This window comes from Coregonus clupeaformis, chromosome 1 (assembly GCF_020615455.1).
Source record: "Coregonus clupeaformis isolate EN_2021a chromosome 1, ASM2061545v1, whole genome shotgun sequence".
Classification (NCBI taxonomy): domain Eukaryota; kingdom Metazoa; phylum Chordata; class Actinopteri; order Salmoniformes; family Salmonidae; genus Coregonus; species Coregonus clupeaformis.
This window is the reverse complement of record NC_059192.1, coordinates 50,848,973-50,863,909: the sequence shown is the minus strand read 5'-3', so window position 1 is coordinate 50,863,909 and position 14,937 is coordinate 50,848,973. Positions and strand designations below refer to the sequence as shown.

General features: G+C 45.1%; 1 protein-coding gene across 20 annotated transcripts in view; it reads right to left on the bottom strand.

Annotated features, from left to right (window-relative positions):
- Nucleotides 1–14,937, bottom strand: part of LOC121570187 (baculoviral IAP repeat-containing protein 6-like) — a 141,888-nt gene that overhangs the window by 54,275 nt on the left and 72,676 nt on the right. For 17 of the 20 annotated variants that reach the window (XM_045221664.1, XM_045221675.1, XM_045221688.1 and 14 more), the window contains 6 exons: nucleotides 10,508–10,707; nucleotides 9,616–9,687; nucleotides 8,549–8,852; nucleotides 6,726–6,943; nucleotides 4,322–4,486; nucleotides 3,455–3,620 (listed from right to left, as the gene is read on the bottom strand). In XM_045221664.1, the coding sequence (XP_045077599.1) occupies nucleotides 3,455–3,620; nucleotides 4,322–4,486; nucleotides 6,726–6,943; nucleotides 8,549–8,852; nucleotides 9,616–9,687; nucleotides 10,508–10,707 (1,125 nt within the window). The remainder of the gene's footprint in view (nucleotides 1–3,454; nucleotides 3,621–4,321; nucleotides 4,487–6,725; nucleotides 6,944–8,548; nucleotides 8,853–9,615; nucleotides 9,688–10,507; nucleotides 10,708–14,937) is intronic. The other 3 variants (XM_045221690.1, XM_045221691.1, XM_041881683.2) reach the window with 1 other exon arrangement.

Here is a 14,937-nt window from a genome sequence, read left to right as displayed (position 1 = left end):
TGTTTTACAGAGTATAGCTGACCCTGCTCATTCGTGATTAATTTAGGATTTTAGACAAATCTGATGGAGTTGACCAAATCTCCAGACACATCTTTTAGGAATCACAGTTGATACATTTTCTTTAAAGTCAGAGGGGTATTGCAAGAAACCACATAATAATTAATTATTCAGATATTATTATTGCCTCATGAATGATGTCATTACTGGTTAAAGAGACAGAGCATACTTTTATCAAATAAGCTACTTCTATGCAAATGTTGATCAGTATAAGAAAATAAGTCCCAAACGAAAGGGAAACAGATTGTCATCTGTATCCCCATGAAATCAACCAAAACAAGCTCAATAACTCAATACATGCACACACTCTTATTGAATATGCATTCATGTGAATAGGCCTAAGCTACATCTTCATTTATCAATAGAGATTAACCATTTAAATAAATGATTACCATTATGTTATGTAGTTAGATTGGTAAAAACAAAGTCAAATTGATTGTATGATTGTATAATTGATTCATTAATGCATACATGGCTCTGAAAATGTAAAAAACTTCAAATGTAATGATATTGAACTCAAGATTCCCAACGATTGAACAGAGCAGTAGCTGAGTTTCTGTCTGGATCAAGTGCCATTCTGTGACTTTGGTTAATATGCCTTCTTTTTTTGCAGCGGTATCGTTTTGATAGATTAACGTGGTGGTATATAAGTCAAAATTCAGATAGTGGATGGATTCTACTATCCCAACAAATGTCACTATCCCGACAGTTTCCTCTATCCCCAAAGATAGAGAATGGATTCTACTATCCACAGATAGCCGATGGATTCTAAATGTGTGGGGGTTGGTTGGGTGGACTGTGAACACTCCTATTAAGAGTGGTTTGGGATGATGACAGAACACAGGCCTGCATGCTCCTCTGACAACCCCCAGGGTCATAGCTTAACAGACAGCAAACCTAGTCAGAGCAATGGACTGACCTACCATTTAGCTCAGTGTTCAGTTAACTCTGGGTCAGGCCTCACCACCAGGGACTAGGGATTACCTTTGAGGATTACCATCATATCCTGCTTTCACAAAAAGCCTTTTCAGACCCTGATCACATCAGAGTAGAGCCTCCGCAAAGAAAGCACTGTAGAATGATGGTACATGCTCGGAATAAGAATTAGCTTCACTAAACTTTTCTACCACTATACTCGAGGGACAAGGGGTTCTAAGAGTTGCTCGGTGCGGGGAACTAATTATTTCTAACAAAAACGTCTGTTGCATATTTAAAAAAATCGAATACAGCATAGAGAATGAGTTCGCATCGTGCAATGAACGCTTCGTATCGTCAGAAGAAATTACATTTCATCCAATTTTCCACACAATAATTACTACCAAAAGAAGTCACAAGTAACAACTAATCAAATTAGACAAAACCTATTCGTTCTCGCGCATGAAAACACTGAATTATAAGTGGAAAAGCATGGATTAATATAATTGAAAATTTTAATTGAACTTTATTGGAGAGCGTCGACCCCCACAGAAGCAATAGCCATGTTAGAGGAAGATCCTGCAGCTCCATCTGCGGTCTCATCAAGCAAATTATCAACTCTCACACACACCTCCCTCTCACTGGAATTTAGCAGGTTTCCCAGATGCAGAAAAGATAGTCATACACATAAGACCTCATCTAACGACATCACAATGAAAAAAAAAGAAGGTTTTCCTACTAATAATTTGCCTCCTATAGACATGTCATTGTATTTCCAAGACAATATAATGTAATTCTGACAAATTCTTCATCAGTGCCAATTGACAATGCATTGAGTAGAATGTGAGCCGGACTGATCGGGAGTCAGAACATTAAAAACAATTGTGACGAAACGTGCAACCCATAAATAGCCTACTAACCTTTCCCGTAACATTTGAAAACAACTAGACCTATGCTATCTTCTATTCCAGTGGTTCCCAAACTGTGGAGCACCCCCAAATGAAGGTAAATACATTGGCCTGGCACACAAACCCAACCCACCTCACCTGAGGAGGACATAACTACCATCACATGATGTCTGAGACCAGGAGAAGTCATAGATCATGATATACAGTACTGAAAAACAATAAAAAGGGTAGCATCTTTCATCATAAGCAGTGCTGATACACTACATGGCCAAAAGTATGTGGACACATACACGAACATCTCATTTCAAAAATAATGGGCATTAATATGGAGTTGGTCCCCCCTTTGCTGCTTTAACAGCCTACACTCTACTGGGAAGGCGTTACACTAGATGATGGGAAATTGCTGCAGGGACCTGCTTCCATTCAGCCACAAGAGCATTAGTGAGGTCGGGCACTGATGTTGGGCAATTAGGCCTGGCACACAGTCGGCGTTCCAATTCATTGCAAAGCTGTTCGATGGGGTTGAGGTGAGGGCTCTGTGCAGGCCAGTCAAGTTCGTCCACACCGATCTCAACAAACCATTTCTATATGGACCTCGCTTCGTGCACGGGGGCATTGTCATTCTGAAACGGGAAAGGGCCTTCCCCAAACTGTTGCCACAAAGTTGGAAGCACAGAATCGTCTAGAATGACATTGTATGCTGTAGCGTTAAGATTTCCCTTCACTGGATCTAAGGGGCCTAGCCCAAACCATGAAAAACAGCCCTAGACCATTATTCCTCCTCCACCAAACTTTACAGTTGGCACTATGCATTGGGGCAGGTAGCGTTCTCCTGGCATCCGCCAAACCCAGATTTGTCCGTCAGACTGCCAGATGGTGAAGCATGATTCATCACTCCAGAGAATGCATTTCCACTGCTACAGAGCCCAATGGCAGCAAGCTTTACACCACTCCAGCCAACGCTTGGCATTGCGCATGGTGATCTTAGGCTTGTGTGTGGCTGCTTGGCCATGGAAACCCATTTCATGAAGCTCCCAACTAACAGTTCTTGTGTTAACGTTGCTTCCAGAGGCAGTGAGTGTTGCAACCGAGGACAGATGGTTTTTATGCGCTACACACTTCAGCACTCGGCGGTCCTGTTCTGTGAGCTTGTGTGGCCTACCACTTCACAGCTGAGCCGTTGTTGCTCCTAGATGTTTCCACTTCACAATAACAGCACTTACAGTTGACCGGGGAAGCTCTAGTAGGGCAGAAATGTTATGAACTGACCTGTCTGGTAGGTGGCATCCTATGACGGTGCCACATTGAAAGTCACTGAGCTCTTCAGTACAGGCCATTCTACTGCCAATGTTTGTCTATGGAGATTGCATGGGCTGTGTGCTCAATTTTATGCACCTGTCATGTGTGTCCACATACTTTTTGCCATGTAGTGTACGTTCAACCTGTCAAATTAATTGTTGTGAGATTTGCCATCGAGTTTCCCGTTTCATTAAAGGCACAGCCATCCTAAACGGGAGTTATCATAACCTCATGGAAACTTTCAACACAAAGACTAAAGAAGAGTGTTCATTCACCGGAATCGTTGCGTAGGTAGGAGGACATGGCTGGAATGAGGCAGGACTGGCTGAGCAGCTCCTGCAGTACTGTGGGCAGGGCGTTGCTGTTGTGGCCCCTGCTCGCCCCTGTAGGGGCCTCTCCGTGGCTCACACAGCCTGCTGGGTTGATGTAGCTGGCCAGCACCTGACAGACAGAATAAGTGGCGCACACATACACTTTTAGCAACACGTGTAGGCCTTAAGGCTGTTTTACAGTTGGTCTACCGACATGTCTGTTGTCAGAGTGTTGTGAGTGTGAAGAAATAAAAGTAGGTCATTTTATCTGAGAATTGTATAACTCGTCAAAAATAGATTTGGTCTTGTTGCTGTAGCAGCCCAGTAACCACGACAACGGACGTTGCGACAGTCGCAAAGGCATTCACTTTTTTCCATGTCTGTGCGACAAGGAAACTGACAGTCGCAGCGACGGTCTACAGACATTCCACCAGAGTATAAATTATATGTTGTTTTGACCAGCGACACTTGTCGCATTCTGATTGTCTACAGACTTGTCGTTATACCGATTATAAACCGGCCTTTACTCCGAGGTAACTACACAGGAAGTACTTATTTAAAGTATGTAAGAGCATAGATCTTCCCATTGTTAGCCAGGTAACACTTTTATGCCATTGGGGAAAACCCTCAGGATGTACTACACCTAGGGCAGGGTTTCCCAAACTCAATCCAGGGGCCCCCCCTGGGTGCACGTTTTGGTCCTTGCCCTAGCACTCCATGCTGATTCAAATAACCAACTCATCAAGCTTTGATTACTTCAAATCAGCTGTGTAGTGCAGGCGCGGGAGGGGCGGAGAGAGTTTGGGAAACCCTGGGGTAGGGGATTCTTACCTGCAGAAGACAGGTGACGTGCTCCTCCTCCAGCCTCTGCTTGGTGAGGGCCTGCTCCACGTCCCAGCCTGAGGCAGTGGAGCCTGTACCGAACCCAGTGCCCTTCGCCCAGTACAGCTGCTGCTCCTCACTGGTGCCCCCTCCATGACCACTGGACACCGTGGGCTGGGGACAGACAGAACCAGTGGAAGTGATCAGCACAACACAGGAAATCAGCAGGGGGAAAGTTTAGCCTAGTGGTCCATTGTGATGACAACATAGGCCTGGCCTACAGATACTAGCATTCCATAAGCTCATGAAATCAGCAAAACACCCCAATTTATCCTGAATGAAGCATAGGCTACAGATTTGGATTGAATAAGATTACTTTCCCTTTGCAAATGTCAGTCTTCAGATCAATGGTCGAGTGAGATAGCAATGCTGGTTTTCCAGGTTTAAAAAAATAATAATATCTCACAACATCAAACATAACTAGCCTATCCACAGTCCCTGCTTGTCACAGCCCCGTTATACACTTGAGGCACTTTTAGTTCTGCTCCAAGCACATACCCAGCAGTTTGAATAGGAGATCATGTAAAAAACAGGAGTCTTGGAGGGCGAGAGCGTATGCTCGGGTTGACCTGGTGCTGTGCGTATGACAAAGGCATTGAGAGTCCCCAGTGGTATGGGGAGGGGTCGGGGGGCATGCTAGAATAGAGAGAACTAAGAGATGGATATGAAAGGATGTCCGAGTTAGACGAGAGGAGAACGTTTAGCCTTCTTGAGACTGCACCCTTTCTGACAGAGGTGGAGGTGGGATGAGGCTGCTGGGATTTTGACCGGTTCACTTTATTTTAAAGGATGGCCATAGTGTGTGTTTTGTATAGGGCCGAAGCAGGGCCCAGTCCTGACACTGTCCCAGCAGTACAGGGCGATGAGTTATGCTCTCGTCATAAGAGGTTGGAGACAAATCATTGAGCACTGGAACATCAATCAGGGAAGGGAGGAGGCTCACTTTCCCAGATAAAGAGGGATGGGTGTGTGTGTGTGTGTGTGGACTGACCGTCCGCCGGCTCTGGCCCCGGTCTCATCTCCGGCCACATAACATAACTGGCCGCCACGCTCAAGGACAACCATTACCACTGTGACAGGACTTTGGCCTGCCCTCAAGCCATCAGTCCGGAGATCTGTCCTCAACTCTGACAACTCCATAAATCCACACTGGTCTGTGGACGGGAGCGCCTGTCGAGACAATCCACAGTAACACTGGGCTGTAGTACTGTAATAGCCTATCCTACTATATAAAATGTAATCTTTGGTGGTTTTGCTGAATTTGAGCCTATGATCTATGGCACTTGGACCCTTGTGGTGGCATTGCTGGGTGCTGGTGGCGTCGAGCTTCTAGTAGCCTCTGCCGAGTCCCCAACAACCGGATATTCTGGTTTTCAGGTGAAATGGAAAGAGCCTGTGACGCGAACTTGCGCTATTAGACGTTAACAAGGCGACACTCCATCTCAACTCCCCCTCCACATTTCCTGGATTGGTTGAACAGTGCAGAAGAGAACCTCCCAACAGTTCTTTTCTCTTCTCATCAAGACCAGTATGTCGGGGATCTAGTTTTAGGCGTATCTTTTACGCCTGCTACGCCAGGTTAAGCTTCTAGTGATCAAAATCAATATTGTGATCGATACAATTTGGTGGGTGCAATCTGTTCTTTGATCTGAGTTCTCAGTCATCTCCTTTGAGTCTCAGTGGTCCTAGAGGAGTCCAGAGTACTTTGAAAGGCTTTGAGCAGGAGGTAAGTGTTGACGCCCAGCAGAAACCTCAATATAAGTCTAATCACTCCATGTAATGGGCATGGCAGTCAGAGTCCATGATTCAATTCCTATTCATGATGTTCCCTTCTGTCTGGAGTTGGCAATAATACAAAGGACATGTCTCTTCAAAGCCAGACCTGCCTCTTATCATTACCACTAAACAATTACCCAATTTGTCAAGTGCTCAGTGGAGATATAAGTAAGAGCCCTGAGTAAAGCCCTGCCAGGTAGAGCAATTAATAACATGACTGATCCTCACCGCCCATCTCTCATTGAGGGAAAGACAAAACACCTGAATTCTCCCTGGAGAGTGAGGACCTCCTATTGTGTCAAGCCAAATGCATTGGAGGCAGCATCTGAACATTAGACAAGACGCCACGCAATGCTTTGTCAACCCAACCCGAAATAGGTTTATCCTCTGTCCATTATAAACACAAGAGAACGCAAATGGACAGAACACACTTCCACTGACATCTGTCCACATCTGGTGACGTATGAGTGTGCGTGAACTGTGTTTTCATTCATGCTCTGTTGAGCACACACACATAACCAAAAGAGAGAGTGTGTGTGTGTGTGTGTTTCGGACATGTCCAGTGTCTGGGCCTCACCTCTGAGGAGTTCCCAGTGGCGTTGGGGACGCGGGGCGCGTGGTGGCTGAGGGCTGACAGGCAGGCCAGGATGAGGTGGATGGCTCCTATCTCCAGGGCCATGCGACGCAGCAGCACGCCGTCGTCTGTGGTGAGAAGCGTGGTGCTGAACAGGGCCCGCAGCACATGAAAGGGCAGCGTGGGCAGCACATTGGCCGACGGAGACTGCAGGATGTGACCTAAGAGGAAGGAGAGGAGAGATACAGCCAATCAAGGAAGGGGAGAGACACAGGGTGTTTCTCAATATGCCTACTACCATGCTGCACACCCTCATGCTCAGAGCATTCCCCAAAGACGCTCTCTTGAGTACGTTCTTGTGAGGATGAGTGTGGAGAATGCATAAAACATTACATTTGAGAAGCACTCTCACTCCCCATACTGTATTACCTCACGCTTCACCTCCCCATTCACTGAACCTTCCAGAACAATGGCAACAATAGATGAAACAAGCTATACACAAAGCAACAGTTTTACTTCATAACTATCAGCTCGCTATATGTAAATCGTAATAATGTAGCTAACCAGATAGTTTATCAGGCAAAAATGACCTAAAACTAATATTACGCAATATAGATAACAATTCTTCGTGGCTATCTGGCTAGCAAACAGTACTTTTCTCTCGCTTCAGCTCAAATAATGGTCGCCATTGAATGTTGCGTAATTATTTACGTGGTTGCATCATATTTCTTTGCATATTTTCCGTTGAAGCTTGCATCGAAGCATTCTTTAAAATATGTATAAACGTAGTACGCTTTTGAGAAGTAACCTCCGCGCTCCGTTTCGCATACTTTGATTTGGACTCATACTCCAACCCTCCCGTGCTCCAATTTGCGTGCTCAGAGCACGGTAGTATGCATTTTGAGAAACACCCACAGTCAATCAGAGAAGAGGATTGATAATATCATTGGATAAATGTGTGAGGGATGGTGTGAGAGATGACCACCATAGAGAGGTGGAGGAATACTGGCCAGAAAGGATGGATACATCGATATAGCACTTATGAGAATGAGGCCAGAGAAGACAACCGCCGACTAAATGGCAGGCTGACGGTGTGCTATGTGACCAGTGTCACTAAACAAGCTGGCAGCCTGCTGTCCATCAATCATTAAGGGCCATTATTTCAAGGACTAAAGAAAAAACATTGGAGGGACAACATAGTTGATTTCAGGCCCTGAAGGAGAGAGGAGCTAAATAGGCGTCAACAATGAAGGCAGAGGTTGGCTGGGGAGGAGTTGGAATGTATGAGAGGGTAGGACTTGTCAATATTAAACAAGCCAGTGTGAGTCCTTCGGCTAAATTATCCACAGGGCCCGCAGACCGGTATAGTCTCAAGGACTGCAGGGGAAGAGCCGCATCAGGGGGAACAAACGTGCCTCAATTGTAAATGGAGGGATTAAAATCTCTCTCCCTCTCTTTCCATCTCTTTCTCCCCACTCTTGGGGCCGGCAGCTTTTAAAGGAGTCGATTTACATGCATTGGCCACTTTTTGACACTGATAGCTATGTATTCAGGGAATTATCGATCCGCTTGGTTCACAGCTTGGCAAGATCAACTGCCTGACAAAGTCAGTCTGAGCATTAGCGGGTAAAAAAGTGAACTGCTATTAGGGCTGACAATGTTTGTCCCTAGGAAACCTGCAGCAGCATCCTATACTGGGAGCATTGGGAACTGGTCATCCTCAACGGTGTACCCAAATATGAACATGCATATAAATCATCCATTAATAGGGCCAGGAGTTTTCCTGACCACGTCTAAAGCTGTGTGAGAGGTGTTGTGTCACTTACTGCCCTCGCCGTCATCTGTGACTCCCAGCACCAGGCGGAGCAGACACTGGGCATGCTTCCTCTCCTTCAGCAACACCTCAGCGTAGCCCGGCAGGCGCAGGAACAGACCGAAGGCCGCCAGCGAGTGGGCGGGGATGGGCGACATGGTCTGCACTGACGACTTGTTGATGGGCGGAGGCTCGGCGGCCATGGTCTCTGGCGCCTCGTACACGAGCTCGCCAGACTGCTCGATGGTGACCCACTCAAACTGGTCGCTGTCCTTGGGCTTCTCCTGCGTGGTGGAGGGCACCACCGGAGCACTCACCTTCACAGGACGAACCAGGGTTAAAATGCGGTTAGAAGACAATGCTGACAGATGTGCTGACTCGGATGGGATCTCAAGGTCATGTGTTGTGTTTGGGCACTGAGGGTAGTAGGGGGTATATGGAACTAGAGAGCTGTTATTCAGATCCATAGAGCTGCTGTGGGACTTGGCATAGTGCCCTGGGAATAAGACATAGAAATGGTATCCATGAGTTCAACGGAATCTGGGGAAGTAGATAAAGGGTTTTATAGCCAAACTCCAGACATATCCCTTTAAGATGAAGGCAAGTATCGGAGCTGCAGCACTGCAGAGAAATAAAGTTATTTTATGCATAGTTGTGATCAATATAATCAATTCAAGCTCAGTTGTACTAAGAGCCAGAGCGGATCTCCAGGAACAGGGTGTGCTGTGAGTTAACAGCTTAACACCAGTGGGTCAAAAGGTATAGACCTGGGCTGTTTGGCTAACCTATCAGAAAACACTACACAGAGTCAGTCCTGGGTAAACAGAAAAGCCTCACCTGCATCAATATCGATGCCTTAAGTTGACTTTGCTAATAGTCTCGCTCAGGGTGAGAGCAGAACGCTTCAATTATTCACAGCCTTAAGAGCCCTACAAACACTATCCAGTGAGACAAAGGGTTAAACTAAGGCAGAATGATGTAATATCCTGTTGAGAAAGGGTTATGATAAACCAACCAACGACCAATCATGTATATGATTCATAGTCATCACAATGCTAAGTACAAAACAAATCATCTCACTTGGTAGCCCTCGTGGGGCGTCTGCTTCAAACCACCAGTAGCTCTGGGAGACTGCCTGAATAATTCAATTCGCTGCAACAATTTGGGAGGAGGGAGAAAATAACAAAAGAAAAAACAGATTTAGTACCTGGCAGCTCTCAGAATCCATTCCAGCTACTCACCTTGTCACTATGCAATTACTGTTTAAGTATCCATTTACTTTCATTTAGGAGGCATGATGTAGTACCCGGGGGAGCGCAGAGGAGACAAATACGGATTTAGACTGAACGGCAAACCCAGTGACTTGCCATGCCTCTCAATAGGCTGGGCCCAAAGTAAAGACACGGCATTACTTTGGCAACTGCAGATCTGCATTGGAACGTTCTATATAGCAAAGGTAACTTGAACTTCTTAAAGGAACATTTCAACTTCATATTCATCATCTCCAGCACCACCCCAACATCGACATGTGAAAATGTCTATGTTCTGTAGTAAAAAATATAGAGGAAGATAAGTGTTTCCAATGACATCAACCAATTAGTATACAATCTGTAGGCAATTAGGCAATGCATACTCATAATTGGTTAAAATCACACGATGCACAACGATGTCATTGGAAACACTAATCTTACTGCATCTTTTTTACTACAAAACATAGAAATGCGACATTTTCACATATGTTGATGTTGGGGTGGTGCTGGAGCTGATGAATATGAAATGAAAAATTGTGACATTTCCCTTGAAATATAAGGCTCTAGATTATGGGCTATATTATAAACATAATATCTAGAAACATGGGCTAAACATTGTAGGACTACAATGAAATAATTCCAATGAAGCAGGTTGTGAAAGGGTTATTTGACTGGTGGTGTTAGTTACATAGGTATTAGAATTGTATCAGTGGCGGTCTAACCTGTTGGATGACGTCTGGATAGAGCATGGGCAGTCTCTCTGCAATCAGGGCCAGACCACCCATGCCTGCAAACACCTGCAGGGGAGACTGGATGGGGTTGGTCTCCAGCATGGACTCATCGATGGCTGCGTCAAGACTCTCCTCCCCCGAGGTCATGGGCTCGTCCTCTGGACAGCTACTCAGCATGTCACAGTGTTCAACTGGAGGAGGGAGAAGCAGAGGAGGGTTAGAGAAAAGGCCACTTATTACTCTGGAGGGGTTTTCATTGGGACACTAGCTATGTTCTGTGACGTATGTTCTTCTGTGTGCTGACCTCAACCAACCATGACAAGTAAATAATGGGATGCCCTGCAGAGGGAAATTGCTTACATCTCAGACACCTAATGAGATAACTCATCTCTCATTCGAGGATCAAGAGAGAGAGGGAAAAACCAACAGAGCCATCACACTATTCATTAATCAAGTTCAAGCAACCAAGGAGAGAGGCAGTTTTCCAGACATACGGGAGTGGAGTGCCATTTCAATGTTTATATGTGAATGCATAAATCTGCGAATGGTTGTAGTTGGGAAAAGGACGTGTCACTCTGGATGAAATGCACACGGATTAAAGAATCAAGGGCACAGACTACTTGTCGCTGTTTGAACGTCAGGGGGTGGCTCTGTAGACGGTCCAAAGAAATGGAACCCCATTATAGTTCTCATTCTGCAGTGTGGCCAGCCTGTTTTATGATGATGTAAAGCCCCAGTCGATTGTTAGGTCATCTACAAAAAAAGCTGCACATCATCTCTCCTGGAGAAGAAAATAAAATAAAAGATTAATAGCTCCAGTCTCTAAAGGGATTTTTCGCCGTCCTCCTCATGGTGAATTAAAAAGTTGTGACTGATACGATTTGTAACAGGGCCCGTGCTCTCTAGACTTCCAAAACAGGATTAGACATGATGGAGAGGGAAGGAACCGCTCGTCTCTCAGCGGGCCACAAGGAGAGACTGAGCTACACAGAGAATATCTAAACAGCATCAACCCAGTGAGTTGTTACATTTCAAATGCAACCAAGAAGGCACGGGGAAAAGGGCATCATTAGACTTCAGAGGAGCATATCAGATAAGATCAGCGAGAAACAGAGGACAAATTGTGAATGGCAAGGATTTGTATAATTCTGCTCAAGAACAAACATATTTTACAGAATGTTCCAGTACCTTTACTATGCAAGGTGCATCCTATTAGGCTGAGACTTCCAGATGATAAATCAGGAGGTCTAGAGACCTAAAATGGTTGGAGGAACAAAACCCATTTCACTCTAAAAGGCCTGGCCTATTTGGGGAAGTTGAAGGCTTTTAAGGGGGCTGGTGCTAGACCTCACCATGTACCCGTCTTCAGTTCAGTGGATGGCCGTTGGGCTGAGCCTGGTAAAATGGATTCTATAAGCTCTCCCTGGTCAAAGCCTCCGCGCTGATTTACGAGATCGCTCCATGTCTCCTCCTGCCTCTTGCAGGACTGTTAGTGAGGGTCACCTCTTCCCTCCATTTATTAGCATCAATGGGTCTCGAGACAGAAGATTCCAGAAAGATTTGTTTTGGGAAAAGGCGGTATCGTAAGCTATCTGGGGAAATGTAAGGTGAGCTACGTAGTAAGTGTTGGCAGGCAGGCATTTTACTGCATATAGCCTACTATATGATTCAGCGCACAGAAAAATGGGGCTGAGGTCTTTCCATAAAGTGTTCCTTTACCCTAGACCAGAGAAGAAAGCAGTGGTGCTGAATATACACCGTTGGCAGGCTTCAGACAGTTTCTAATCTATACGCCTCAACTAATTATCTGAACTCCAGAGTGCACAGAGGTTAAACTAAAGCGGTTCGATGAAGACAATGATTGACCTAATCAGGTGGTTAGTGTCTGGCTGAAGACAGTCTTGATGAAATGGGTTTGGAGCTGGGCAGACTCATTAGCAGATAACATGCAGGTCACCGGCCTCCCATCTTGGGTAACCACTAACAGACCACTGTTCTAGTAGTGGGGTGGCTGAACTGATTGACAGTTGCCTTTTTAAATATCTCACCCAACAGGGGGACGGACAAGTCATCCAGTGTGACTGATAGATAGGACTGATATGAGGAAGAAGATGGTGCACTGCAGGTACGAGTTGACGCTCTCCACTGCTTGGACAGTAGGTGGTGGCGGCTAGTGTTAGCAATTAGCCCCAGGGTGCCAGGGAAGGCATACAGGCTGTGAACTGCCACTGGAAATAATCAATATCCACACTGACGGAAAGAGAGACAGGGTCTGGGCTTTGTAGCAGTGCTCTTTTTACAATGGTACAACTAGACTGCAGCGAGAGAGAAAAAAGGCACTAAAGTGGGTTTCTATGTAAAGCAAACAATATCTTACTGCAAACAATATCTTACCGCAGAGTTAGTGGAAACTACATTGAATTGAGCCCTAATGGTATGGAATTACAGGGTGTAGTGGATTTTTTAAAATCAGATTAGTTTGGACTACACACTTGTATTAACACATTTGTAAGCGCAAACACCTAGATTTGGACTCTGTTTTGTCAGCTATTAGTTCCGTTTGAATGCATTATGGCTGAGACGGCACCTAAAGATGGTGTTTGTGTAGCCGTAGGCTACTAGTAAAATCACTGGATTATTGAACCAGGCAACCAAACGATCTTACCAGGTTTGCACATTACTAGTGCTGACATCATCAAACTGAGACATCAACTGTTCTGGCTGGCTGTCATATCGTAATGTGCAGAACGTATCCTCCCCATATCATCATGTGTGACCTGGTACTGACTGTCAAAGCTAGGAGAGGGGAGGCTAAATCTAGTACATCACCCCTAAAATCCTGCTCCAATGCAAGACTAATAACATTTACCACAACACATGAAACCATTACATGGAGCGTAGTGTGTTAGTATAAAATCTATATCAGACATGAATCTTTTAGAGATGTTATAGTGAGATTTATAGAGGACGTGAATCTTGTCTAAAGGTTTCCCCAACGTTTAAGGCTAAAACAGCTTTGGGAACAAGCAGGGCTTGAAAAGTATAGGGTGGAATCTGATTGGGTGGTCAGGTCGCACTGGGAGCTTTCATGCAGAGTTTTTCTTTCGAAGCAGGAATACCAGGTAATATGTGATGCAAGGGGGGACCAAAATAACCCCATTACATTAAAATGGGACTTGATGGAAAAAGACTGAAGGCACTGGCCTGTACTTACTACAGCTAAAGGCATTAAGATGCACCCATGCCATTTTCAAGCCTCCATTCCCTCGTCCAAGCTCAGATTCCCTGGTTGGATCTGAATCATTTCTGACGTACAGCGCACATTTCCATCTTTCTCTTACAGTGAAGTCAATTTATGATCATAAAATAATAGCTTTCTATCTAAAGTAAACCCCGGCCTAAGAGCGAGAGAAGGCGTACACAGCAGGGGTGCCAAACATACGGCCGGCAGGCCAAACAAACTCAATATACGTTAAAATGACTCCACCAAATCAAAATTGTGTAGAAATGATAATGGACCTCAATTCATAGCTTGACTGTCCAGTGCCCTAATAAAATCACCTCAATGAAAGCTAAACAGCCGGGTAGCATAGAAAATGATAGAGGACAATTTTTAGCACATTTTGACTGCAAGGAAATATAAGCAACTTTCAGTGCGGCCCTCCAGACCTTGTTGAAGACCGAATGCTGCCCCAGGTGCAAAATGAGTTGGACGCAACTAGTGTACAGCATCATTGAAGAACTGGATACACATTTCCTCCCTTAGCCCCATTACTCAACACAGTGAAAAACAGCAGAGTGAGTATGCATCGCACACTGGGCCACCCGTTCCAGAGACTGGTAATGGCACCTGACAACATCTCAGGAGACAGAGGCCCAGCGCTCAGACAGAGAAATGGATTGCAGTGAAGGGGGAGAGCCATTAATCCCTCTGTGGAATGGGCTGTCAGGGAAGGCGTGGAGAGAGACGGTCGGGGCTCACTGTACAGTCGTGGTCAAAAGTTTTGAGAATGACACAAATATTAATTTTCACAATATACATTTTACAATGTAGGCCGTCATTGTAAATAAGAATTTGTTATTAACTGCTGCCTCAGTTTTTATGATGGTAATTTGCATATATTCCAGAATGTTATGAAGAGTGATCAGATGAATTGCAATTAATTGCAAAGTCCCTCATTGCCATGAAAATGAACTTAATCCCCCCAAAATATTTCCACTGCATTTCAGTCCTGCCATAAAAGGACCAGCTGACATCATGTCAGTGATTCTCTCGTTAACACAGGTGAGAGTGTTGACGAGGACAAGGCTGGAGTTCACCCTGTCATGCTGATTGAGTTAGAATAACAGACTGGAAGCTTTAAAAGGAGGGTGGTGCTTGAAATCATTGTTCTTCCTCTGTTAACCATGGTTACCTGCAA